General features: G+C 46.0%; 1 protein-coding gene across 2 annotated transcripts in view; it reads left to right on the forward strand.

Moving 5' to 3' along the window:
• LOC137545830 (retinol dehydrogenase 7-like) overlaps positions 1–14,941 on the forward strand; it is a 47,527-nt gene extending 32,586 nt beyond the window's left edge. For both annotated transcript variants that reach the window (XM_068267507.1, XM_068267508.1), the window contains exons 2-5: positions 3,954–4,278; positions 7,025–7,283; positions 12,792–12,958; positions 14,601–14,941. In XM_068267507.1, coding sequence (XP_068123608.1) covers positions 3,966–4,278; positions 7,025–7,283; positions 12,792–12,958; positions 14,601–14,827 — 966 coding nt within the window. In that variant the 5' untranslated portion in view covers positions 3,954–3,965 and the 3' untranslated portion in view covers positions 14,828–14,941. The remainder of the gene's footprint in view (positions 1–3,953; positions 4,279–7,024; positions 7,284–12,791; positions 12,959–14,600) is intronic.
• Positions 14,942–27,530: the final 12,589 nt, after the last annotated feature.

A 27,530-nucleotide genomic window follows, 5' to 3' on the forward strand; every position in this document is an offset into this window, starting at 1 on the left:
CTGTTGTAGGCTCCACCCACTTTTCTGAATATTAATTCCAGTTACCCAGTGAGCAACTGTGTCAAGTTTGAGAACCCTGCCAATAACAGAATGGCTGAACTCATTATAACAAATATGATTAGCTGTTTGTGGCTCCACCCCCTTTAGTAAATTTGGACCCCAGTCACCCATTGACTGACTGTATCAGGCAGGGCCGATTTAAGCCACACGAGGGCCCTGGGGCAAAAGTAACTTGGGGCTCCCCTACTTCCCTCCCCAGCGAAGTCAGCCCCCGAACCGACTGCTGCCCCTCGTGGTCTCGCATAGACTTCTCCCATGGCCCCCGCACATTGTGTAGCTCAGCTGCCTTGTAATAACTCACCTGTATCAGCTGCTTCATTCTGTGCTTTGCCTTCAACCCTGCTGCCCATGTCTCCTCCATCCGACACATGTTACATGTAAATAACATGCACAGGGTCATAGAGGCAGGCAGCGTGGCTGAAGAGGGAGTACAGGATGGAGCTGCTGCAGGGACAGGTGAGTTATTACAAGGCAGCTGGGTAGGGGTGTAACTACATCAGGCCCCTCTGCCGAGGTTTGTTGGTGGACATCCCTCTTGGACCAGAACAGAGATATACCAACAGAATCAATCAGTAAGGAAATTAAGAGTGTCCCCCAAGAAAGACCCACAAAGCTACGTATGCCATGTTCTAACAAGCTATTCAGTCAACTATTTAGACATTTAAAAAAAATCACCAGGATTGCACTTTTATTTAGATTTCCTGTATGACAAGAAGACACAGCCAGCCAGCACTAGGGGAAGAGGGAAACAAAGGTGAATGAGGGAGGGCTGGTGCACACCAAGAGTGTGTCTGAGCGTTTTTCATATCGACAGTGATTTGGAAAGCACTTGGCTAATGTTACCCTATGAGGGTATTCACACAGCAGAATTGTGATTTTTTCAAAATCACAAACACACTGCATGTAGCATTTTTTTTAGCGATTCGTTCAAAAATCGCTCTGAAAATCGTTTCACAAAATCGCACTCACAAATTGCTATCAATTGCTATTGTGTTTGGCGTGTGCTAACCCAGGGAGAGGAGGAGTGCAGAGAAATTGAGAATAGCCTGAGATGGAGCAGAGGGCTTATCTGTATTGCAGTCCCACATCACACAGAGGCTACATGCCTGTAATAGGACTCTTGTCCCTGCCAGTCTCTTACACAAGTCAGAAAGCAGCCCTCCTGGAGTCTAGGGACTGTCAAAAACTTTTCAACTTGTATAACACCTTATCCACACATGCAGTCATTATAACAATGGGGAGAGATCAGACAGATGTTTGCCCACAGACCCTCCAGGCAAGCTCTGCATCATGCTGTGTATATTTATCAGCTTGCCTGCCATAATTGCACTTTTATCAGCTAGCCAAGTGTTTCACATTGCCTTACAACAACAAACCTGAATACACCAGACACCAGACCATCCCTAAATCACTGAATGAAAGGCGGCCTGGGGGGAGATTGTCCCTCTTCCCCCCTGGCCAGTGTAGGCTTGCCTGCCACTGCAGCTGAGCTGAACATGCAGGCATATGGGAACAGCCAGAAAGACCACCCAGCAGAGGTCAGAGGCCCTGGGGCATTTGCTCCTTTTGCCTCTATGGTAGCGCTGGCTCTGGTATCAGGTTTGAGGCCTCTGCCATTAACAGTGTAAGAATGGTAGCAATGTAAATATTCCCTTTGAAAATCGGTGAATTTTGATTGGCTGTTGTAGACTCCACCCACATTTCTGAATATTAATCCCAGTCACCCAGTGGCCAACTGTGTCAAGTTTGGGAACCCTGCCATTAACAGCATAAGAATGGTTGCAGCTTATATTTTCCCATGTAAAAAAATTTAGTTGTTAGCGCCACCCACTTTTTCTAACCTTGACATACAGTCACTCAATTACCAAGTTTATGAGCTTTGGGATACTTGGTATTAATAATTTGTATCTTCCCATGGAAATGAAACAAATCTGATTGTCTGTTTGTGGCTCCCCCCCTTTCTGAATTTGAACACCCAGTTACCCAGTGACCAACTGTACCGGGTTTGAGGCATCTGCTATTAACAGTGTAAGAATGGCAGCAATTTAAATATTCCCCTTGCAAATCAACAGAAGTATTTTGATTGGCTGTTGTAGGCTCTACCCATTTTCCTCGTTATTAATCCCAGTCACCCAGTGACAAACTGGGCAAAGTTTGAGAACCCTGCCATTAACAGTGTAAGAATGGCTGCAGTTTATATTTTCCCAGTGAAATGTGTTTTTGGCTCTGCCCACTTTTTGTAACCTTGACACACAGTCACTCAATGACCAAGTTTGTGAGCTTTCAGGTTCCTGGCATCAAAAATATGTAAATCGAAGCAGTTTATCCACCAAGCAAATCTGATTGGCTGTTTGTTGCCTCGCCCTTTAGTGAATTTGGACCCCAGTCACCCAATGAATGACTGTAGCAAGTTTGAAGCTTTTTCCATTACAGTGTAAGAATGGCAGCAGTTTAAATATTCCCCTTGAAAATCAATAGGTGAATTTTAATTGGCTGTTGTAGGCTCCACCAACTTTCCTGAATATTAACCTCATTTACCCAGTGACCAAGTGTGCCAAGTTTGAAAACCCTGCGATTAACAGTCTAAGAATGGCTGCAGTTTTAATTTTGATTACTGTGAGAATGGCAGCCTTTTCCATTTTTTCCATTGACTTGAATGGATGAAAATCTGATTTGCTGTTTGTAGCTCCGCCCAGGTGTGCAGGGGGGACGCGAGACCCCCAGAACATATCATCCCAGGTAGTGGGGGATCTGTATACCAAGTTTTGTTCAAATCGGTCAAGGCGTTTTTGTGTGATTGCGGCACACACACACACACACACACACACACACACATCCGATTTATATATATATATATATATATATATATATATGGTAAAAAAAGAGACTTCAGTGTCTCTTTAAAGAAACTCTGTAACTACAAAAGGTTCCCCTGGGGGGTACTAATCTCGGTAGGGGGATGCCTCCGGATCTGATCGAGGCTTCCCCCGTCCTCCTGTGTCCCACGGCGGTCTCACTGCTCCCTTCCAAACAGCGGGCACGTAAATATTTACCTCGCCGGCTCCAGCGCAGGCGCAGTATCCGCTCGGAGATAGGCGGAAATACCGATCGCTGTCAGCCCGCTCTACTGCGCAATTACAAGTCTCCTGCGCCTGCGCAGTAGAGCGGACCCGACAGAGATCGGGTATTTCCACCTATCTCCGTACAGTTTGCCACAACAGCGCCCCCGCTGGAGCCAGGAAAGGTAAATAAATCAGTGCTTGTCAGCCTTGTCGATGTAGGATTCTGGGACACTTCGGGGAGCCAGCGCTGGACTGCCTGCAGCTACAGCACAGGGGGAAGCCTCAATGGGACCCTGAGGCTTCCCCCTACCGAGGTGAGTACCCTTCAGGGTTCCTTACACTTCGGGGGAGCCAGCCCAGCACTGGACTGCCTGCAGCTACAGCAGAGGGGGCAGCCTAAATGGGACCCTGAGCCTTCCACCTACGGAGGTGAGTACCCTTCATGGGACCTTTTTTTTTGTTACAGAGTCTCTTTAAATATGTTAGCTGGAAACAGGGCCAGATTTACCATAAGGCACTGTAGGCGCATGCCTACAGGCGTCTAATGATGGAAATACGGCTCACTCCCCTACTCAAGTGCCTCCCTCTCTCCTTCCCTATGCAAAGTCCCGAGCTACCTACAAAGAGCAAGGAAAGTAAGGGAGAAGTGACAGTTGAGGCAGCCAGCACACTTACTGTACGAGGTTTGTAGGTTTATGATGGGCAAAGTTTAGGGTACCAGGACATCTGTGCCTATAGGCTCATGTGATGTAAATTCAGGCCTGGCTGGACATGTTATGTTATTTTTGTATTTATTTAATATATTCATTAATAATAAACCATTCTTTACAGAAATATTTCAGCATGTTCCTTCTCCTGCTAGCTGTGTTGGGTATAATTCTCCTGTACAGATGGTACAGACAGAGCCAGATAATGGACAATCTGACAGATAAATATGTCTTCATCACTGGATGCGATTCTGGATTTGGGAACCTGCTGGCCAAGAAGCTGGACAAACGTGGAATGAAGGTTCTGGCAGCTTGTATGACACAGACCGGGGCTGAGAACCTGAAAAAGGAGACATCAAGTAGACTGCAAGTAAGAATTCTCGATGTCACTGATTCCACAAGTGTGAGCTCTGCGGCTGAGTGGGTGTCGACCAAAGTTGGAAATTCAGGTAATTTTATGTTCATATGCATAACTTTTACAGAAAAACTAATTCTCAATCTTGCATCATCTTGGGAATATTCTGCAGTAAATTAAAGATGCACCTGCTATGACCAGTACAAATATTACCCTTAATATGGACCCTGAACATGGGACAAAAACCGTAAGCGTTCATTCTTTCAAGACCAGTGCGTGTGCAGAATGCTCATGGTGACAGGCACGTGATTGAGCTGGGCAAGCAGACTGGCCGGTGAAGTCACTCGCAACCGGCGTCGGCAGCAGGAGAAAAGAAGGGACCCAGAGGACACCGAGGGACCTCATGGGCTACGGGGGACTGGAGAAAGCCACAGGTGAGTTCAGATTCCGCTTTTATCCTGTGTTTAGGGTTCCTTTAAGGTGCCCACTAATGATACAATCTGAATATGTCCAATCTTGCCAAATCTATGTAGTAGAAGGGTAAACTGAGCGAATATAGTTTGAATGGATACTCTAGCTCAGGGTTGTTGAACTTCAGTCCTCAAGGGCTGAGGTCCTCACACGTTTTTGGCACAGCTCAAATTAATTGAGAGGACTGAACCAGAAAAGGTAACTTGGGGGCCACCCTAGAAATGCCCCCCCCCCCCCTCCAAACACACACACACACACACATACAGCGTACGAGCCGACTCCCAGGTCCCATCCCACCATACTCCCAGCCACATAAAATCATTAGGTGTCCATCATATGTTCCTAAAAAGCTTTAATAGGGACCCAGAGAAAAGGGCGGGAGGAAAGGCCAGGAGCCCAATCTAGTGTAGTATTGCGAGTTTAGAGTGATAGTATAAATTGAATCTTATATAGTCGTACTCACAAGAACGGGTTGCAAGGCAGGCAACCACTTGAAGCGCATGCGGGGAAGTACCGTCCCTGCTCGGCCTTGTCCTTGGATGGTCGCTGCTCCTTCAAAAAGTTCCACTTGCCAAAGTGGTAACCCCAAATCGGGGTAAAACGTCAAATAGGGTAGGGTAGGAGGCGCCCGTGACGAACAGATGTAATATTATGCGGATAGTTGTTGCTTTATGCGGATAGTTGTAGCTTTGTCAGCCAATGTAGTAGTGAAACATAAAGGATGGTCCTACCTTAATAAGAGCAGTCCATCCACTTACTGGTTTAACGATTAAGTAGCTTTATTGGGCACTTTAAAGTGACAAAGCTACAACTATCCGCATAAAGTAACAACTATCCGCATAATATTACATCTGTTCGTCACGGGCGCCTCCTACCCTACCCTATTTAATAGGGACCCAATTATTCTCATCCTCCTTTCCTTTACAAATCCAAAGTGCACACACATAGGGGTCTTACCTAATCCGAGCAGGATACAGGAGGGAGAACCATGCTGTACACTCTGGACTTCTCCACACGCCCCTCTCTTCCTCATTCCCTGCAGGCATGTGTGGGGTCACCATAGCTGGTGGGGAGGGGACACACACCTTTGGGGCGCCCAAAGACCCTGGGGCCCTGGGGCAATTGCCCCTTTTGCCTCTATGGAAGCACCGGCCCTGTGGTCCTTGAGTACTGGAGTTCAACACTCGTGCTCTAGGTAGTGTATCACATTTGCATATTATCAAATGATTATCCATCAGTATTTATGTTTTTTAAGCTACACATTAATAGTATGTATCTGTACTTGTGTCTAGGAATGGTCAATGATGCAAATAATTTTGAGTTGATGCAGGATTATTCAAATTTTGTAAGCAAATTTATGCATCTTGAAAATCGACCAATTACAAGCATGGATTACAAGGATAACCAAGGTTTTACTCTATTTACAATCTGTGCCCCCACTGTGCCACCGACAAGATTTTGGGGGGCTGCCAGCGCTGGATCCCTGGGGATGAAGAGGACAGGAGAAGCCTAATTAGGATCCAGAGCAGGGGTAGGGAACCTATGACTCGGGAGTCAGATGTGGCTCTTTTGATGTCTACATCTGGCTCACAGTTAGGGGTTGATTCACTAAGCTACACTGCTCAAGCAGTGCAACTTAGTGTGACAGCACAAGTAAAATTTTCAAAGTAGGCACGCTACTGCTGTAATATGCACTACTAACTTACTCGCCCTCCCCCAAAACTAACAGCCACTCCAGTTTTCCCATCCAGGACCCTGTCAGGTCCAGTGAATTTGCAGGATGAGATCCCCACACTTTAATTGGCCCAATAGGCTGTCTGTCACCTGACAAGCAGCTTATTGGACCAAAGTGCGGGGATCTCATCCTACAAAGTGAATCAACTCCCAAGTCAGCTAGCTAATTGTACAAGCTGTTAGTCTGTATTTCTCCTGTCTGGCTCTCAGGGAAATTGCTGATGTTGCTGAAACCCAAGAGAAGCTGAAGACGTGTCTGTCCCTTCCGCTGCCCAGAGGATCAATTGTATACAGTACACATCTCCAAGGCAATAGGGACATGAGGCCTCTGCTGCGCATGCGCACTATCCCATTTTGAAACATATTGTATGGCTCTCACAGAATTAAATTTTAAAATATGTGGCGTTTATGGCTCTCTCAGCCAAAAAGGTTCCTGATCCCCTGTACCAGAGGCTTCCCCTACCAAAGTAAGTGTACACTACTTTAAAGTATGTTTTCAACTGTCTTTCACTGAAAGAATTTTTTTGTTTCTAGAATATTCTTAATATATTGGATTTATAAGCTTGCTAATTAATAAACAACATATGCAGCTCTCAAAGTATAATGTATTTGTTTTCTTGTCTCTGTTTTTATAGGACTTTGGGGATTGGTGAATAATGCTGGCATTGGTTCTACCATTGCTCCTAATGAGTGGCATACAAGAGAAGACTTTTTCAGTATGATGAATGTGAATTTTCTTGGTACGGTGGATGTTACCGTGCAGCTGCTGTATCTGGTCAGGAAAGCCCAGGGACGTATTGTTACTGTCTCTAGCGGCGCAGGGAGACTGGCATCGCTTGGCGGGGGATATGCTCCATCAAAGTTTGCTGTGGAAGCTTTCTCAGACAGCTTGAGGTATGTTTGTGTGGATGGAGCTCTGTCATTTATCTGATGTAAGGAGTAGAGATTATCAGTTTTTCCATTATTTCACCCACAAGCAATATCTTATAGAATTGTAACGATCGGTCTAACACAGAGAGGATCTGATTACCGGTGGTCTGCAGTATCACCGAGAATACAGATATATACCTGATTATTGATGATCTGCAGTATCACCGATAATCAGATATATCTCTAACCTCTGGACACCTAAGTAATATCTGAGTGTTTGGTGCAACAGTAATACTTCGAGGAGAGCACCCGTACAGAGAGTACAAGGCAGTATGGGATACTGCCTAAGGAACGGATTCCTTCCAATGGCCTGAGGCTCCCCAAGGGGCGGAGCCAGGCTGAGAGTGGGAAGGACCAGAGTGTGAGTGGCACCAGGGGTGAAGTGTCACTGACAGGTCTGTGAACTATCTCCCAACAGGGGAAAGAGTTCTCGAGGTCGGACAGGCCAGGTCGGCAATAGACAGACAGATCAGGTACAAAGACAGGAGACAGAATCGGAATCCAAGGACAAGCAGAGTTTAGCAACAGAGTATCAGATATAGCGAAGTACCAATTCAAAGATCAAGAGAGTGGTCAGGAAAGCAGAAAGTCATAACAGATAATAGCAATGCCTATTCTTTAGGTGTGAGCTCCGTGATCGTCAACACCCTGGAACTAGTCTGATATATAACAGAGTGGTAATACAGTTCCCTAATCTTGAGTGTGAGTTCCTTGATCATCAACACCCTGGAACTAGTCTGAAGTATAACAGAATGATAATACAGTTCCCTAGTCTTGGGTGTGAGTTCCTTGATCGTCAACACCCTGGAACTAGTCTGAAGTATAACAGAATGGTAATACAGTTCCCTAGTCTTGGGTGTGAGTTCCTTGATCATCAACACCCTGGAACTAGTCTGAAGTATAACAGAGAAATCACAACACTGATTTTAGCAAAAGGTCTGAGTGCTACCACGTAGTGATCGCAACGGCAGACACCAGAGAAATGACCAGCATCCAGTGTATATACCCTAGCGCTCTCCAGCGCCTCCCCTAAGTGCTGGACCAATGGGAAGTGGGAAAATTGTCAGCTGACCGGCTTGGTCAGTTGACACCCTTCTGGCTGTCATAAAAGCTCTGCCTCTCAACGCGCGCGCGCGTCCTTCTAAACCTGTGTGGACTATCAGGCCCAGCCACACCAGATCTGTTTTGCAAAGTATCCGCTGTGCAGGACGCGGAACCAGCCGCACCGTTATCCCAGCATGCGGCAGTTTCTCCGCGTTCCGCCATGCGGACAGATGTAGGCCTATGCGTACAAACCGCCGCGCCGGACGCGGAATCCGCCGCCTTGTTTACTGGGCATGCGGCGGTTTCTCCGTGCTCCGTCAGGCCAGTGGATGCAGGCCCATGCGGGCAAACTGCCATGTTGAACGCGGAATCAGCCGCCTTACCTTGAGTACTCGCGGCGGCTTTTCCGCGTTTTCTCACAAGAATAAAGCAGGAATCTAAAATGACACATGAGTACACGATTTATCTGGCTGGCCACAAACCTGATTATGTGTCATTTCCACATCATATTTTATACTACCCTTTTTCACCTAAATGGTGTTAGTAACTGATCAATTCCAATGAGATGTTCTTAAATCTAGCTGAATATATAATTTTCTTACATGTTGTGCTCAATACATAAAGTGTACTTGAGATGAGTACACTAAAAGATTTTATACTTACCCGGGGCTTCCTCCAGCACCATGAGCACTGATGTGTTCCTAGCCGTCCTTCCGAGTGCCTCTGTTCACCTGATATCGGTCTCGGTAATCTGGCTTAGTCTCACCAGTTGGCTCTTCTGCACATTTGTGGCATGAGCCAGTTACCAGAACCGATACCAGGCAAACGGAAGCACTCGGGAGGACAGCGAGGGATGCATCGTTGCTCATGTGGCTGGAGGAAATCCCCGCAAAGTATAACATTTTTTAATTAGCCCATCTCAGGTTTCCTTTAAAAATGAAACATTTTTTTTCAAACCATGCAAAAAAATGAATACTTAAAACTAGTCATCACTTGCTGGCATTTAAAGTCAACCTTAAAAATCCAATGTTTTTAATAGATAAGGCATGAGATTAAATGAGAACATTGAATCTAATGAAAATCTTTTATAGCTAGAGCACACCTGATTATTATTGCAAGTATAATATTGATCCTATATTGATGGTGGAGAGACTCAGTGTTTGGGTGCTACACTTTGACTGTACACATTGCAGGGATTGAGTCCTGATCCCTGCAGGCAACAGAAAGGGCTCGTTCCAACTATCGCGAATCTGCATGCGTCCAACGCATGCAGATCCGCACATGTAATGCAAGTGGATGGGCCTGTTTCCACTGTAGCGTTGTTGAGGTGCGTTTTTTTCAGCGGTAAAAAAACGCACAAAAGAGCCAACGATTTCGCCTGCGTCGGGAATCCGTGCGAATCGCCGCTAATGTATTTAATAGTAAAAACGCATGCGTTTGTTACATGCGTTTTTACCCGCGATTTCGCGTGCGATTTCGCACCTTTTTCAATTTTATTTTGCCCTGGCAGTGTCATGGTTAATTTCGCATGGCACCCTGCCATGCGAAATCGCATGCGAAATCGCGGGTAAAAACGCATGCGGAAACGCATCCGCATGCGTTTTTACAAGCGTCGGAATGCGGCCGAAATCGCGTCGCAACAGTGGGAACGAGCCCAAACTCTGTGTGTGTACGCATCTTAAAATTCTGACTGGCCAGACCAGTGGACTAACATGAAATCCCCACAGGAGATTCAAAGATGCTTTTGCAAGAGTAATCTAATTTTTCATTATTGTACAGAAAAGAGAACATCAGGCATTAAGTCCCTTGGAATTTACTACTGGGGCTTCTAATTGGTTTACTGATCTGACCAATAAGAATCCATTCTCTAAAGACCCTTTGAGACTCACCCCACCCACACTTTGAACATGCTTTGTACATGCTCACTTTTGTATTATGATCGCATACACAAACATAAAAACAAGGAACACCAAGAGCCCCAATAGTGTAATATGTACTGGTAAATGGTTACTAGATAGAGTAAATATTAATACTCACAAACCAGGGTTACCATTAGGCAACCACTGTAAAGGCAGGTGGGGAGATTTTTCTGACCCCACTCAGGAATAAGAAGTCGCTCTCTGTAGATGAGAAAAAGGGGGTTGAACCCTCCACAGAGGTGCCTGGCTCTTCTACTGACCACATATGCTATTGCTTCGTTGTTATTGCCTGATGAAGCGGGATCAAACCTGCGAAACGCGTTGCATATTTGGAGTTCATAAATAAAATATATTGACTGTGTTTACTACAGTCGTTGTGTGTCTAATTGGAGGAGGTAAGTCCACCACTACCTCCTCTATTTACCAAGAATTTGGTTTTTAAGCTCATTTAGTTTCCTTTTATCCTTTTGGCGCCTCTGTTCTCCTGCATACACAAACATATTTGAACAGCACACAGGTCTTCTCTCAACCATGGTTATGACACCTCAGGACCTGACTTGGCACTTGGCAGTGTTCAGACTGGCAGCTGTCAAGGGTACATGAACCAGTGTTCACCTTCTTGGAGTTGCACTGCCCCCAGAGCATGGAGAGCTGATTGGGCAAGCTGGATGGGACTTCCCATCTGACTCGCCCATCTAGTTTTCCATGTTACATGGACACAGATCAAGGCAGGTTACTGCTGAGGGAGAGAGCTGGGTGGGTAACAAATTCCATACTGTTGTAAATATAGTCCCTAATGTTAAAAAAAATGGACAAAATGAAGAATGCTAAATGTAGTTTAAGGTTAAAGAGGAGCTTTAATGTTTAATGACACATAGAAGAACGTAATTAATTATTTAGGATACTCATTTTTACATTAAAGAACAACTACCAAATAAACTGTTTTTCTGTAAACCCCACAATCTATAGAGCTTTTAGCTAGCAACTCTAAAATGCTTTTCAGAGGCCTCTCAGCACAGCCTGTGTGAAAAAAGCCTTGTTTACCAGCTGTTTAGTAACAATTGTGTTGGCATGGTGGGGGGGGGGGGGGTGTCAGAGCTGAACTGTAACCTGGCTGTATACTGTTCACTTTACACTGCGTGGCACAGAGACACACACAGACAGTAACACAGAGCTTCAGCTCATGATTATTTACTCACACTTGAAGCTATATTTCTGCTTTCTGTCATTCTTAGCAGATTCCAGTCACAGTATTAGAGCTAGTGAAGATAGCTTTTATATGCTGGATGTGCTGGGCACAGTCTTTCATAGTAATGCCCACGGTGAGAACTGTTCTCTGTAAATATCATGTTCTTCATATAAAACATGAAAAGATGAAAAAAATGCTTTTGTATTGCTATTTTCTAGTAATTACTGTAAATATACGTGGCATTTAGAATTTTAGTTCACTTTGATAGTTGTGCTATAAAGATGATGTTTACTCAATATGGCTTAGCGAAAAAAAAATGCTTATTTTTAACAATATTACTTTATAAATTATTTAGTCATTGTTTGCCCATTGTAAAATCTTTCCACTCCCCTGGATTTACATTCTTAGTTTTAACACAGGTGGCAACATCTTTACTGCTTGCAGGTGCATCACTGTGTAATATTTGTGTACTGTTTGTTCTGAAGTCAATAGGAACAACACCCTGGCCTTCCAGAATGCTCTAGGAAAAGAATTCTGCATACCTCAACAGCCTAGGCTGTGACATCACTGGGATGGCAGGGCTCCATACCGATATACAGCTGTATTTAGTAGATGCAATCCAGATGCAAAATTATCTCATACAAAGTGCAGCGTGCCGTGCAGGAGGATTTGTATGTGCAGTATCATTTCAGTTATCAGAGAACTATCTCCAATTGCATTTGCATTATTTGCACAGATCGACTATGAAGTGAATTTTTTATTGGCCCTCTTTTGCTGCTCACAACCCTTTTTGGTTTAATTTGTTTTTAATGCCACAACGACTAATAAAAGATTTGTTTATCATTTATTCAGGTGCCATTATCTATTAATGCCTTAAAGTGTAGTTAGGGCCTGAACACACTGAAAATCGCAAGCGCAATTGCAAACGCAGATTGTTTACCTAAAAACGCAATGAACATTGCATGCATTGCGTTTTTTCATGCGTTTTATAGGTGTTGCACTTAAAAAGTGCAGCAGTCATTGCTGTGTACAAGTCATCACAATTTTCATTATTTTTCAAAAGACCTCGCGATTTTAAAAACTCAGCGCATTGCAGCCAATGTGTACAGGTCCTAAGTCTTGTGCTCATTATGGGGTTATCCGCTGTATTTTCTATTTTCGTAATGGGAAAACATTGAAAGTCATTTACAAATTAATATAGTAAAAATAAAAAAATAAAAAGCAATTTTAAAGTTAAATACTGTATAGTAAAGTTAATTTTTCAGTGTTGTCATACTTAATAATAAATATTTAAAAATTCATCTTGTTGCTATTCTGCAGAAGGGACATGCGTGAATTTGGTGTAAAGGTTTCCATCATAGAACCAGGAGCTTTCCAAACACAAATGATTTGTCATCAGGATCCTTTTTTAAACAAACTGAAACAACAGTGGGAAAAATTACCTGCAAAGATTAAAGAGGACTATGGAGAAGACTTTTACAAGCAATGTACGTTGAAACAAGTAGTGGTATACCATATCTTTTATTTACTATAAGGATTGAATCATGCCTGGACATTTGATCATGTGACTTGAGACAACACACGTATTCATGTTCAGAAGTGAATGATTAATGCTATAGCAAGTTCATTAAAGGAAACCAGAGATGAGTAAAAATAAAAGTGTTATACATACCTGGGGCTTCCTCCAGCCCCATGCGCACAGATTGCTCCCACGCCGCTGTCCTCAGGCTTCTCCTGCGCCAATACTGGATCCCACAACATCCTCCAGTCGCAGCCAGTCTGTGCAAGAGAAGTGCGCCCTCTACGTATCTCTCTGGCGGCTGCTGGAGAGATATGCAAAGAGCGCACTTCTCTTGCGTCAGGAAATTTGCTGAGTGCAGTTTGCCAATTACATTTGGCCCATTAAACACATTTAAATATATTTGAAGGGGAAAAAATTCCCCAGGGGGTACTTACCTCGGGAGGGGGAAGCCTCTGGGTATTAAAGAGTCCACTGCCTTCCTCCTCACCAGAGGGGATCCAGTGCTGGCTCTCCTGAAAATTCCCTCGTCGCCACTTGTCAGCGGTTTGAGCAGTCCCAGTAGCGGCTTTCCAATAGGCTCCAGCGTAAATAGCCAAGCCTGATCGGGTCCGCTCTACTGTGCAGATGCAGATGGTTCACGCTGCGCAGTAGAGCAGACCCAAGTAGCAGAGCAGACCCAAGTAGCAGAGCAGAGGAGTAGAGCAGAAGCCCGTAGTGCGCCTTCGTGCACCGCTAAAAGTAAATATTATTGCCATAGTCGCTGGGGTGGGGGAGCCAGTGCTGGCTGAGGAGGACGAGGAAAGCCTCATTAGGAACCAGAGGCCTCCCCCTCTCAAGTTAAGTGCCCCCAGGGGCACTTTTTACCCTACAGGTTTATTTTAAACAAGCATTCTTTCCACTTACTTGATTCTCCACAATGTTTACAGTCACTTATCCACCTGTCTGCTACTACAGTTTGCCTTGTCCAGTATATGGTTTAAATGAGCGTTAAAAGACCACTATGGAGAAACATTGTAAAATGTCAAGACGTACAAATAAGTATGTTTCTTTCAGCATTCCTATGTTGTTGTCACTTACTGTAGTTAGTAGAAATCTGATGGAACTGACAGGTTTGTGACTAGGCCATCTCCTCATTGGGGATTCTCAGGTATTCATGTATTCTTTATAAAAGCACTATAAAAGGATCTATACAAAGATGCAGGCCGCCCCTTCCTACCTGTTTGCACATTATTCTGGCAGTTGGTCTCAGCAACTGCCATTCACTAAGTGCTTTTGAAAATAAAGAATACCCTGAGAATCCCGCCAGGGGGATGGGCCAGTCCAAAACCTGTCAATTCTGTCAGATTTCAACAACTTACTGTACAACTTACTGTAAGTGACAGCAACATAGTAGAAAAGTAATTTATAACATATTTTACTCTGGGAAAAATTTACTTTTTATTTTAATGTTTTTTTCAATTTCAATTTTTTTGTGATAGTGGTCCTGTAAGTATGCTTGAAGTAGTCAATTGCAGCTTCATGTTTCTGTTCTTTTATGATCACATTGTAAAGAAGTGTATAAGCTTATGTTAAAAGTTAATACTTTAATGTGTCTGTCACCCTCATAGGTATCAGAGCTCGGGAAGTTTTAGCAGATGGAGCCAGTCCAAAGATTACTAAAGTGCCAGACTGTATGGAGCACGCTCTGACGGCTGTTCACCCCTGGACTAGATACTCACCTGGCTGGGACTGCAAGCTCTTCTACATTCCCCTGTCCTATGCCCCTACACCGATCTCTGACTATGTGCTATGTGGGATGGCCCCCAAAAGAGTCCAGAGGAATGCTTCATCTTAGATCAGCACTAGCCACCCTGATTGATTTACAATTAATAGATCCCAGTGTGGCAAACATATCACAAACTATGATCTTATGTCTACGGTGTTTTCTAATAAAACAAAGCAGCTGATATTTACTGCCTAGCCTTCTGTTTTTGATGAGCACAAACCAAAACTAGAAATCTGGCATTTTGGAGTTTAGAGAAAAAATTGCAGCATACAATAAAGTGCAGGGGCATTAAAAAAGTGCAATGTCCAGTAAATCAAATGAGTAATCTCTGTGGCTACTCATTGAGACTGTGCTTTGCTGTACTCGATGGGAGGCAGCGGGCGCCTGTGGTGCACGGCATTAGGAACATTTTGCAGAAGTAATCCTTGCTTCTTCCGAGGCTAGTGCACAGCCTTCTGTTTTTATTTAAATACATTTGTTACTGAGCACCGACAGACAAATAGAAAAAGCAAGACAGTATAGTTTGCTCTATAATGTGGAAATATATTTCTTCTCCGGAAGAAGCGGCTAGGTTTAGGCGGCGAATCGCGACGGCCAGCAGTTATAGGGGTGCCGCTCCACACTCTTCCTGAGTCTCCTCTTCCCTTTGGTAAGCTCCTAGCTTCGCACTACAACCCTTTCTACTTTTCTTTGTGCTATTTCATCCACTTCCTGAGTTCTTTCCCTCTGACTAGCTCTCAGCTACTCATCACTATACACATTTTTCACCATCTTTGCCCATCGTCTATATTAACACTGTCACGGACGGTTGCGGGGCCGCAGGCGCGTCCTGGAACCGCCCGTGAAGAAAAAGCGATCGCACTCGATTCCCTGCATCGATTTTGCTTCAAATCGGTACAATCTGGGTTGAGTGTGTAGGGGCAGCTGAAGTCCTTTTCTTAGCAAAGAGAGAGCACCGTCCTAAAGGCTGGATGGCTCTTTTGATATGCTAATGAGCCTGAGCCTAATCTGCCCCGGAGAGTCCCTGGCTTCAAGCTGTGCTGATGGCCCATCCATCAGGTATAAGGTGACAAGCACCATGGCAGAAGCAATCTAGTTGGGCTAAAAGCCAGACCCACTGGCTCATTCCCAGCAGGGGAGGCGACACCTCGCTGGCTGCTCCAAACTTCAAAGAGCCTTTGCCTGGGAATAACCTGAGTCTCATAGCATATCCATAACTTCCCAGATCTGTCATATTTCTGGGGTTCCTGAGATGGCAGCTTCGCCAAACGTGGGGGAAGTGTAGCATGAGCCCCGGTGCTGGTTCTGAGGAAGTTTCAGAACATTCTGAGGTAAGGACTGCCAGTTAGGCAGTTTGGAAATGCCCTGATGATACCACAGGGGTCCCACCCCTCATGTCTGGTATCAGGGCGCTGGGTAAATCGAGACAGACCTGAAAATGTTAATAAATCCGCCCTGACCTGTACGGTTCTGTGAGATAGAGCCCATATATGGGTAGATATGATTTCTAGCCCCCAGGACAAGGGGAGGGCTCATCTCATCTTCTAAGGGGGTGTATGGCTCCCCGCCCTCACTCCCTCCTACTGAAGCAGGGGCATAAGAATGGCAGAGGACCCAAACTCAGTGTCCTCCACCCTGAAAACATCTTGAATTCATCAGGTGCCAGCTTGAGGATATGCTGGCATCCACGTGGTCTGAACTCTGAACTCTGATTGAAACCCAGGACTCTGTTTTTCCCACAAAAAGGACATCTTTCCAGGAACTAAGTATTTTTCTCCATTCTTTTATTTTTATACTGGCTATTACTGTCTTAATAATTGTGATTTTAATAATTGTCTGTATATATTAATTATTTATATTGCGTGAATAAAACGACTTTCTCCAAGTCATTCACTGTCCGCTACCCTGCTTATCAGCACACACAGAACTGATCCCGGGTCTCTGAAGATACGCTACTGTTTGTTTGTTGTTGGCTAGACAGAATAACGTGTGTTTAACCGTTTTATTCGCAGGATTAGTCAGTCAGTTAGTGGGCTCCACGGTCCCATGATAACCGCGGTGGTGGCAGTTTACTCTGAACCAGTGGGTGAAGTTGTAATCACCCGTGTCTCACAGGCTCCCTTCTGAGTTGTCTGCGGCTAATTCTTAACGGTTCCTGCGCATTGACTGCGACCAGAGTTCGCACGATCTGTGCGCTGGCACCGTTTAGAAGGCTAAGTGCGGTCAGCCACTAGGGCTCCTGTGACAGTGTTAGGCAGCGGTTGGGACCTGTGTTGTGCTGAAAGTATCTAAGATAGCGCTAGCGCTATCAAGAAACGAACTAATTCGTTGGTGTAGCTGGAAGGCAATATATTTTTTATATATACAGAGAGACTGTGTAGCCAGTACCCCTCCCCAAAAGTTTTATTTTATTTAGCATGGAAATGTCCGGGAACTACCAGAACATGTGCCTAGCAGACCTGGAAAATCTTTGCGAAGAGAGGGGCATTAGCATCCTCCGCAAGAACAAACGGGACCTGATAGCAGACTTGTCCAGATGGGATGCCCAGCAACTGCGGGAGCCGGGCGTGTCCGCTGAAGTGGATACCAGCCCATCTGACAGTCTAGGGGAACCAGAGACTGAGACTCCTGACCGTACAGAGGTTGTGCATCCTGAGGGCCCTGCATCAACAGTTACGCAGGAGAATGTCAGTGTGGAACCCAACCCCAGAGTTTCTGAAAGTACTCGCCTGGAACCGGCCAGTACTGGACTGTCCGTTTGTACTGATCCGCTAATGCAGCAGGCATTACAAAAGCTGATGGACACTGACCTGGAAAAGTACATGCAGTACATGGAAGCACGAGAGGAACGGGAGCGCCAATCTGCAGAGGCACGGGAGAGACGACAGCATGAGCTCGACATGGCAAAGGTTCAACAGGCCAGCCGGAGTTCACCGCCCAGCCTCCCTGCTGAAGGAGCTGCACCACCCGTAAGTGCAAAATTTAAATTTGCTAATATTGAAAAAGACACAGACATTGACTTGTTTTTGCGGTCTTTTGAAAAAGCATGCCGTCAGTATCGTCTGTCCCAAGACCAGTGGGCCAGACATCTGACACCTTTGCTGCGCTACAAAGCGCTTGATGCCTTCGCAGAATTGCCTGCGGAGAAGGATAATGATTATGCTGCTATAAAAGACGCTATCATTACTAAGTACCAGCTGACGCCAGAAGCCTATCGGAAAAAGTTCAGGGCCTGGCAGAAAAAGTCTTCTGATTCGTACCGAGATGTGGCCAGCAGCTTGCTCCCCACACTCCGCCAGTGGACACTAGGCCTCACCAAAGGGTCTTATGATGTCCTGGAGGACTTGATAGTCCTGGAACAATTTCTGAACATTTGCCCTGCTGATGTACGCCAGTTTGTGCTAGAACGCAGGCCGGCTTCAGCAACTGTCGCTGCAGACCTTGCTGAGACTTTTGCAACTACCCGGGTGTCTGATACACACAGAACTGTCCCATCCAGCTGGAGAGGAGGCCAGCCCAATACTCTGGGAGACTCTCCTGCTCCTGTGAGCCGTCCGCCACAGAGGCCACCCAGCGCAGCTGCTGCACCCAGGCCTGCAGCGCCTGGAGAGGTCACCTGTCACTACTGCCGCCAGCCCGGACACATGAAATTCGACTGTCCGGAGCGGAGACAGACACCACCAGCACCTGGATCATCTGCATCACCTGCACCTCACCCACAGCAGAGGCAACCCGCCAGCGAACCACAGCCTGGATCATCAGATTTTGTCCTGTTTGCCCGCGGAAAGGAAAACCGCGACCGAACCGACCAGCAGCAACTTGTTAGAGTGAACGGCAAAGTTGTCACCGGATTTCGAGACACCGGAGCTAACATCACGTTAGTTCACTCACACCTTGTGCCAAAGGAGAGCATCAGCTCCAGCCGATCCCTTGCCCTTACTGGAGTAGAGGGCACCCTTTTTCACATAGCCCACGCGACAGTGAAGCTGGATTGGGGATTAGGGATCCACGAAAGGGTTGTTGGGGTTATGAAGGATCTCCCAGTCCCTGTGTTGCTGGGGACTGATTTGGGCAAGCTTGTGTCCTACTATGAACCTGCCACGACCGCCTTGTCGCTCACGGAAGGAGACGGACTCTCCACCCACCACCAGGTACTTTATACACTTGGGGGAGCACCAGGGGGAGGCGGGTTGAATGTGCCCAGTTCAAGGGTACCAGGTTCAATAGTGCCTGCTTCAAAGGCACCTGAGTTTGATGTACAGACTGTCTGCTGTGATGATGCTGTAACTGTACCTGAGTTTACTGTACAACCTGTCTGTAATCAAAAAATGTCTATACCTGTCAATGTCATTACGGCATGCAATGATAACTTGAGTAATGTCCGTCTGTGCCATTCTGACAGTGTACCTGTGCTAGCAGTACCGCGCAGCTGCACTGCTCAGAACCCGAGCTCAGAACAGGTGGAGGGGGTTCCGGCCTCCTCCCCCTCCTCTGACCGCAGGGATGAGACCTTTCAGCCGCTGGCCTCGCGTGACAGGAGCCAGTTGGCTGAAACTGACAGCGCCGTATTCTCAGCCGCACTACAAAGTGACCCAAGCCTGAAGGTGCTCAGGCAGCAAGCCGCTGAGCCCCTCGCAGACGGGGCCGCTTTCAAGGTGTACTGGGAAGGTGGGAGACTGTACAGTGAGTCTGTACAGCCCCCTACAGGTAGATCCCACGCGAATACCAAATGGCTTGTGGTCCCGAGTGCGTTCAGGGGACATGTGCTGAAATCCGCACATGGTAATCCTCTGACAGGGCACTCAGGGGTCCGCAAGACACTTGCCGGTATTCGGAAACAGTTTTATTGGCCCCGGATGAACAGGGATGTAGCAAACTACTGCAGAGCATGTGCCGTCTGTCAGGAGCTGGGAAGGTCCAGGGATCCCCGCGGGGTTCCCTTAGGTCCACAGCCACTTAGCAGGGGAACCCCGCGTGGGCTGGCTGTTGACCTAACCAACCCACTGCCCGTTGTCAGCAGTCCCGGCAGACACCACGTCCGACTGCAGTGGCGCAAACGCCCTGTCCAGAATGGTCCATGTCGGGTCAACCCTGAGGGTATCAGACCGCGCCCGGTCCAGGGGAACCGAGCCACAGGCTCCAATAGGTTTTCCCGCCGCACTGGCAACCCGAGACCCGTCAGCCAGGTTGGCCGACACGCAGCGGGCAGCCGACCCCAGAACGCCAACGGGGAACTAGATCAGATCTCGCAGGTTAGCGGCAACGACACACATCTTGCTGATGAATGTCTATCTGCCTTCTCCCCAGGGAGGGCTGTCACGGACGGTTGCGGGGCCGCAGGCGCGTCCTGGAACCGCCCGTGAAGAAAAAGCGATTGCGCTTCAAATCGGTACAATCTGGGTTGAGTGTGTAGGGGCAGCTGAAGTCCTTTTCTTAGCAAAGAGAGAGCACCGTCCTAAAGGCTGGATGGCTCTTTTGATATGCTAATGAGCCTGAGCCTAATCTGCCCCGGAGAGTCCCTGGCTTCAAGCTGTGCTGATGGCCCATCCATCAGGTATAAGGTGACAAGCACCATGGCAGAAGCAATCTAGTTGGGCTAAAAGCCAGACCCACTGGCTCATTCCCAGCAGGGGAGGCGACACCTCGCTGGCTGCTCCAAACTTCAAAGAGCCTTTGCCTGGGAATAACCTGAGTCTCATAGCATATCCATAACTTCCCAGATCTGTCATATTTCTGGGGTTCCTGAGATGGCAGCTTCGCCAAACGTGGGGGAAGTGTAGCATGAGCCCCGGTGCTGGTTCTGAGGAAGTTTCAGAACATTCTGAGGTAAGGACTGCCAGTTAGGCAGTTTGGAAATGCCCTGATGATACCACAGGGGTCCCACCCCTCATGTCTGGTATCAGGGCGCTGGGTAAATCGAGACAGACCTGAAAATGTTAATAAATCCGCCCTGACCTGTACGGTTCTGTGAGATAGAGCCCATATATGGGTAGATATGATTTCTAGCCCCCAGGACAAGGGGAGGGCTCATCTCATCTTCTAAGGGGGTGTATGGCTCCCCGCCCTCACTCCCTCCTACTGAAGCAGGGGCATAAGAATGGCAGAGGACCCAAACTCAGTGTCCTCCACCCTGAAAACATCTTGAATTCATCAGGTGCCAGCTTGAGGATATGCTGGCATCCACCTGGTCTGAACTCTGAACTCTGATTGAAACCCAGGACTCTGTTTTTCCCACAAAAAGGACATCTTTCCAGGAACTAAGTATTTTTCTCCATTCTTTTATTTTTATACTGGCTATTACTGTCTTAATAATTGTGATTTTAATAATTGTCTGTATATATTAATTATTTATATTGCGTGAATAAACGACTTTCTCCAAGTCATTCACTGTCCGCTACCCTGCTTATCAGCACACACAGAACTGATCCCGGGTCTCTGAAGATACGCTACTGTTTGTTTGTTGTTGGCTAGACAGAATAACGTGTGTTTAACCGTTTTATTCGCAGGATTAGTCAGTCAGTTAGTGGGCTCCACGGCAGTGCTGGTCGTAATGGAAAAATCTACGCTTACGGATCATTACGCGTAATTTTACGCTATTACGCATTACGCAATTACGGTTACGGCGTAGAAAATAATCTACGGTACATCACTGTAATTACGCGTAAACTTACGCAGTTACGCGTAAGGATACCGTAATGTAGGCGCTTACACTACGATGTTACGCGTAGTGCTGTAATGCCCATTAATGCGTCACACCGCCCCCAACAGGCTACAGGAATACTGCAGCATTGATGGCATAGTTCTTCAGTGGTTCCAATCCTTCTTGAGTGGCAGAACCCACAAAGTGTCTATGGGGCCCTTCCTGTCCACCCCTGTATCACTTAAGTATGGGGTGCCCCAGGGCTCAATCCTCTCTCCCCTGCTTTTCACTATTTACATGTTACCGCTGGGAAAACTAATCCAAAAACATGGCCTGACATACCACTGCTATGCAGACGACACCCAACTATATCTTTCCTTCAAGCCTGGTGTGACAGACCCAACTCTAACTATAAACGACTGCTTACGTGAACTACAGAAATGGATGAATGACAACTGGCTGAAACTAAATGCAGACAAAACTGAAGTCCTTCTGATTGGAGGGCAGAGCATGATAACAAAACAACTTAACTTGCAGTCTTCACCACTGGGAATAGGAGGCACGGATCTACGAAGCTCTGATCATGTGCGTAGCCTAGGAGTTCTAATTGATTGGGATTTAAACTTCAGAACGCAAATCTCTGCTGTGGTGAAATCATCCTATTTTCACCTGAAGAACATTGCAAAAATCAAGCACCTCATCCCCCCAGAAGATCTGCCAACCTTAGTCCACGCCTTCATCACATCCCGACTGGACTACTGCAATGCTCTCTACACTGGTCTTCCAAAAAAGGCCTTGTACCGTCTACAGCTGATACAGAATACTGCTGCCAGACTGCTAACCAACCAACCCCGTCACTGCCACATAACGCCAGTCCTGCACTCCCTTCACTGGCTACCTATAGAATGGAGGGTCCTATTCAAGATCGGCCTACTGACATTTAAATCCCTGAATAATCTAGGCCCTGGATACATGAAAGATATGTTGCAGCTACGTAGCAATCCCCGCATTCTCAGATCAACAGGTTCTAATAATCTAGTCATACCCAGAGTCCACCTGGAAACGTTTGGTCCCAGAGCCTTCTGTCATGCTGCCCCTACGTTTTGGAACTCCTTACCTCAACAGATCAGGACAGCTCCATCCCTGGACGTGTTTAAATCCAGACTGAAAACCCACCTGTTCAGTTTGGCATTTGCAGAAATATAACTTTTGTTGTGTGAATACTTCATCCTACTAATTACTGAATCTGAGAGAGCCTAAGCGCTTTGAGTCCTATGGGAGAAAAGCGCTATAGAAATGTTATTGTATTGTATTGTATTGTATTGCTTCAGTCCTCAGTCTGATTGGATCCAACCTCTGGGGCCAAAATCTAAATACCAGCCAGCTGAGATTTGATCAACTGCATGCACAGTAGTCCGCATCTACCGGAGCTGACTGTGGAAGAACGGAGCGGCCCGGGTAGATGGTGAGAGAGCCCACAGCCTACAGGGTTTTGCATTTTGACCACATCAATCAAAATAGGTTGTTGTAACAATCGGTGTCAGCACGCAGAGAGAATCTGATTATTGGTGATCTGCAGTATCACCAAGAATACAGATCTATACCTGATTATGGATGATCTGCAGAATTACCAATAATACAGATATAGTGCTAACCTCTGGACACCTCTAGATATATATGGTGAGTGTTTGGTGTAACAGTATGACTTTGAGCAACCCACCTGGTGAACAGGTGACCCTAAGCAGTACAGAAGACACTGCTATGGAGAGTACAGAAACCTTCCAGCAGCCTGAGACTCTCCAAGGGGTGGAGTCAGGCTGAAGGTAGGAAGGACCAGAGAGTGAGTGACACCTGAAGGTGGATGTCACTGACTGATCTTGGAGACTATCTCTTAAGTGGAAAGAGATAGCTCTCGAGGTCGGGCAAGCCAGGTCGGCAACACACAGACAGATAAAGTATAAAGACAGAAGGCTGATTCAGTATCCAAGACAGGCAGGGTTTGGCAACGTGATATCAGATATGCGTGGTACCGAATCAGAAAGCAGAGGGAAAGTCAGGAAAGCAACAGGTCATAACAAATATCAAACAATGCCTAGTCTTGGGTGTGAGGTCCGTGGTCTCTACACCCTGGAACTAGTCTGATGTATAACAGAGTGATAACACAAGTTCCCTAGTCCTGGGTGTGAGGTCCGTGGTCTCTACACCCTGGAACTAGTCTGAAGTACAACAGAATGATAACACAAGTTCCCTAGTCTTGGGTGTGAAGTCCGTAGTCTCTACACCCTGGAACTAGTCTGAAGTATAACAGAATAATAACACAAGTTCCCTAGTCTTGGGTGTGAGGTCCGTGGTCTCTACACCCTGGAACTAGTCTGGAGTATAACAGAATAATAACACAAGTAATCTGGCTCAGTGTGAATTCCCAGGTCCTCCTGGTTCAAACACACTGTTGGATCTAACTAAGGTCTGAGTGCTTTCACGTAGTGATCGCAACGGCAGACAATTTGAGAGTGGCCAGCAGCAACCATATATAGAGCAGTGGTCTCTGGCGCCCCCCTAAAGTGATCAACCAATGGTTACCAGCTCTGAGGTCAGCTGACTGGCCTGGTCAGCTGAACCCCCCTTGACCATCAAAATACGCGCGCGTATTCCTAAACCTGTGTGAACTAACAGGCTCAGCCACACCAGCTGCGCGTTGCTGCGTGCAAACCGCCGCGCTGGACGCGGAACCAGCCGCCTTGCTGTCAGTACATGCGGCAGCTTTTCCGCGTTCTGCCATGTCACTAGATGTACGCTTCCGCGTGCAGACCGCCGAGTTGGACGTGGAGGTAGGTGCCTTGCTGTCAGTACACGCGGCGGCTTTTCCGCGTTTTCTCACAGTTGTTCAATCGCTCAACTGCTTTTAGTGGTTAAAACACCAGGGAGTTGACCAGTCAGCACCTGGGCCCAGAGAAAGTGCAGACAACTGTACTCAACGTGAAAAATGACCAGGTCTCAACCTGGATTTAAAGGACATAAAAGCTCAATTCTTTATTGTATCACAGTATAATGTCAAGTTCTGATTCCCCAACAAGTGTCAACATTTTATCACAAATAATTAACATAAAACACACCCTCCACTCCCATAATGCAACAGCAGAAAGTAGTGGGGGGAGGGGCACAGTCTTAATGGAGGATTGGCAATTAAAATCACAAAAAACTCAGATTAGTCCTCAAACAAGTCCTCATTTTAAACCATCTGGTGTGAGGAATGGATATTCAACTTTTCAATCCATCAGTGTTCTCTCCTAATAAGAGTGGTTTCACCAAAAACACCTCCCTTCATTATTACCTTCTCCAGGACACACCATTTCAGATCATTGACCACATGTTGGCATTTGAAAATATGTTGTCCTATGGGAGAAATACATTTCTTTTTACAACAATCAGTATTAAGATTGAGCGGATTTTTCTTATGGATCCTTATGTCACACTTATGTTCATTTAGTCTTGCTCGAACATCACTTGAATTCTGACTCACATAGCCCATCCCACAGGGTCATTAGTGGTCAAACATGAAAAATTCCCACGTATTATAATTCTTTTACACGTCATTAAGTGGAACACATGGGGCCTGATTCACAAAGCGGTGCAAACACTTTGCACGCCTGTGAAAAGCCCTTTATCACGCCTAAACTTAGTTTAGGCGTGATCTGAAGGAATTCGCGCGAACTCCCGCGCGCAAAGTTTTGCGCGTGTAGCGCGGTGCGCTACACGCGCAGCGTACCGTGCTTCGCGCGAAGTGCCCATTAAGCCCTATGGGACTTTGCGCGCGCGCGTACGCGCGGGAACTTAGCGCGAGTTAGAGCACAAAGCGGTGATAACTTTGCTGGTGCAAAGGTTATCACGCCTAAAGTCTTTTAGGCGTGATAACTGAGTTATCACCGCTTTGTGAATCAGGCCCATGGTCGCCCCTCCGGACGCTTGAGCAATTTTGACAGTTCAGGCAGGGAAACGTAACCATTTTCTTGGGAGCAAGCATAGGTCTAAGGGCTCTTCACACTAGCTAACGCGTGCACGAACCCGATTTCATGCACGCGTTATGAATCGCGGCATGACGTCAGGAAGTTGCTATTTGATGCATATTAGCGGCACTACAACGTAACGCTCTGGAACGCTTTCATGTTACCTTTCTAACCGCATCCTAGGGGTGCTCTGTCAAAATGGGCGGAACAGCTCCTAGTGTGAACTGGCCTGTTCTTTAAATCTGCCCTCATCAGCATGGTTTTTTTTTTAGATTTTTTCCTTCACGGTAAAACAACGAGGGTCTAGAAGTAAACATTTTCAACAGTGAAGTGTCTTCTTCTATTAATTTTCATGGTTCAAGTATACTTTTTTTTTTAAACTAATGCAGCATGATTATCAAAGTTTGAAATCATCTGTACTTCTTTCGTTTGATCCCCTCCAACTTTTCGCTCTCTCAGATCTCTTCTATCCTAGGTGGCCACTAATTCAACAGTCGCTGTTACACTGTCCCTATCGTAGCCTCCTGCCTCAAAATCTCCACTAAATCTTTCCACTTGGCCTCAATATGCTTCGGCGGTGGATGTAATTCTACTCGCTCAAATTAATTGGCTTTTGGGCAACCCATGTTTTAAAGGTTTTGGGTAACGCTACTTGCCAATAGGGCATTGTTCCTATCTGTCCCCGTTCCGAAATAAGTCAGTGTACAGTGTACCCTTATTAAAGGGAACCTAAACTGAGAAGAATATTGATTTTTCCTTTTAAAATAATACCAGTTGCCTGCCTCTCCTGCTGATCCTGTGTATCTAATACTTTTAGCCACAGCCCCTCAACAAGCATGCAGATCAGGTGCTCTGACTGAAGTCAGACTAGATTAGCTGCATGCTTGTTTCAGGTGTCTGATTCAGCCACTTCTGCAGCCTAAGAGATCAGCAGGACTGCCAGGCAACTGGTATCATTTAAAAGGAAACATCCATATCACATCTAAGTTTAGGTAATGTTCACCTCAAGGAAATTGAGTTTCTAAGGGTGAGACTTTCAAGTGAATTTGAGTTTCATGTCGAAGATTGAACCCAGCAAAAAACGCATTACGCATTTCTTCATATCCTGTCCAGCAAAAAATGGGTTGTCAATGCAACGACAAAAACCTTTCCCGAATTCCTAAAATATTGCATCATTCAGAATAAATCTGAAACTGGTCATGGAAATGTTTACGAGGGTAGGGGCATAGGGTGCCCCATGGGAATGCCCCTGATCGGCAGATATAAATCATTTTGGAACCTGAAGTACTGAAGTAATTAGATTTCAACACATAATCCCAAAAGATCGCAAACACAGCTTACATTGACATCAGACATTTCAAAATATGGTAAGGCCCCATCAACAGACCAATGGAGAACGGGGATTCATTACTATTTAATGAATACTGAAGCTGCATTGTTGGGAGTGATCGAGGAAATATGCAAGTTAGGTTGCTGGGAGTCTGACCGACTCCAAATACACAGTATCCACAGTAGAGGAAGGATTCCAGGAGAAACTGCAATCCACAGAGCAGCATAAAGTGCAGAGTTGTACAAGAGCTGCGGAGGATAATGTGGTCATTATCCTCCGCACCTCTTGTACAGCTCTGCACTTTATACTGCTCTGTCGCCGGTGAAATTGATAAGTAATTAAGTATTACCTGTTTTTTACTACCGGCTGCCAATTTTTATGAGGAATTTAATTACAAGTTTGGAATTTTAATGCTATAGCGAGTTGCTCCTGGAATCCTTTCTCTACTGTGGATATTGTATCATGGATATATGCTAATCTGGATGTTGTGCCGCTTCAAAAAGTGGCAAGGCAGTATGCTGGTGTGCACTCTTCTGTTTTCTTTGCTGATGTCCAGATATAAAGTATATCACATCAGGGCTGTGTATGTATATATGACTCTTTAACTTTATAAATTGTAGGAGAAACACTGTGTTATATGTGGTCAATTTTTTCTATTTTGTGGCTAGGACTTTCCAGATTACTGTTTCCAAATTGCGTAAAAAAGTTATTAACCACTTTTTCCACCACTACAGTATATCTACGTCCTCTGTGACTTCATCTAAGCCACGAGGATGTAGATATAAGTCGAGTAGCTGA

Source organism: Hyperolius riggenbachi, chromosome 2, assembly GCF_040937935.1.
Source record: "Hyperolius riggenbachi isolate aHypRig1 chromosome 2, aHypRig1.pri, whole genome shotgun sequence".
Classification (NCBI taxonomy): domain Eukaryota; kingdom Metazoa; phylum Chordata; class Amphibia; order Anura; family Hyperoliidae; genus Hyperolius; species Hyperolius riggenbachi.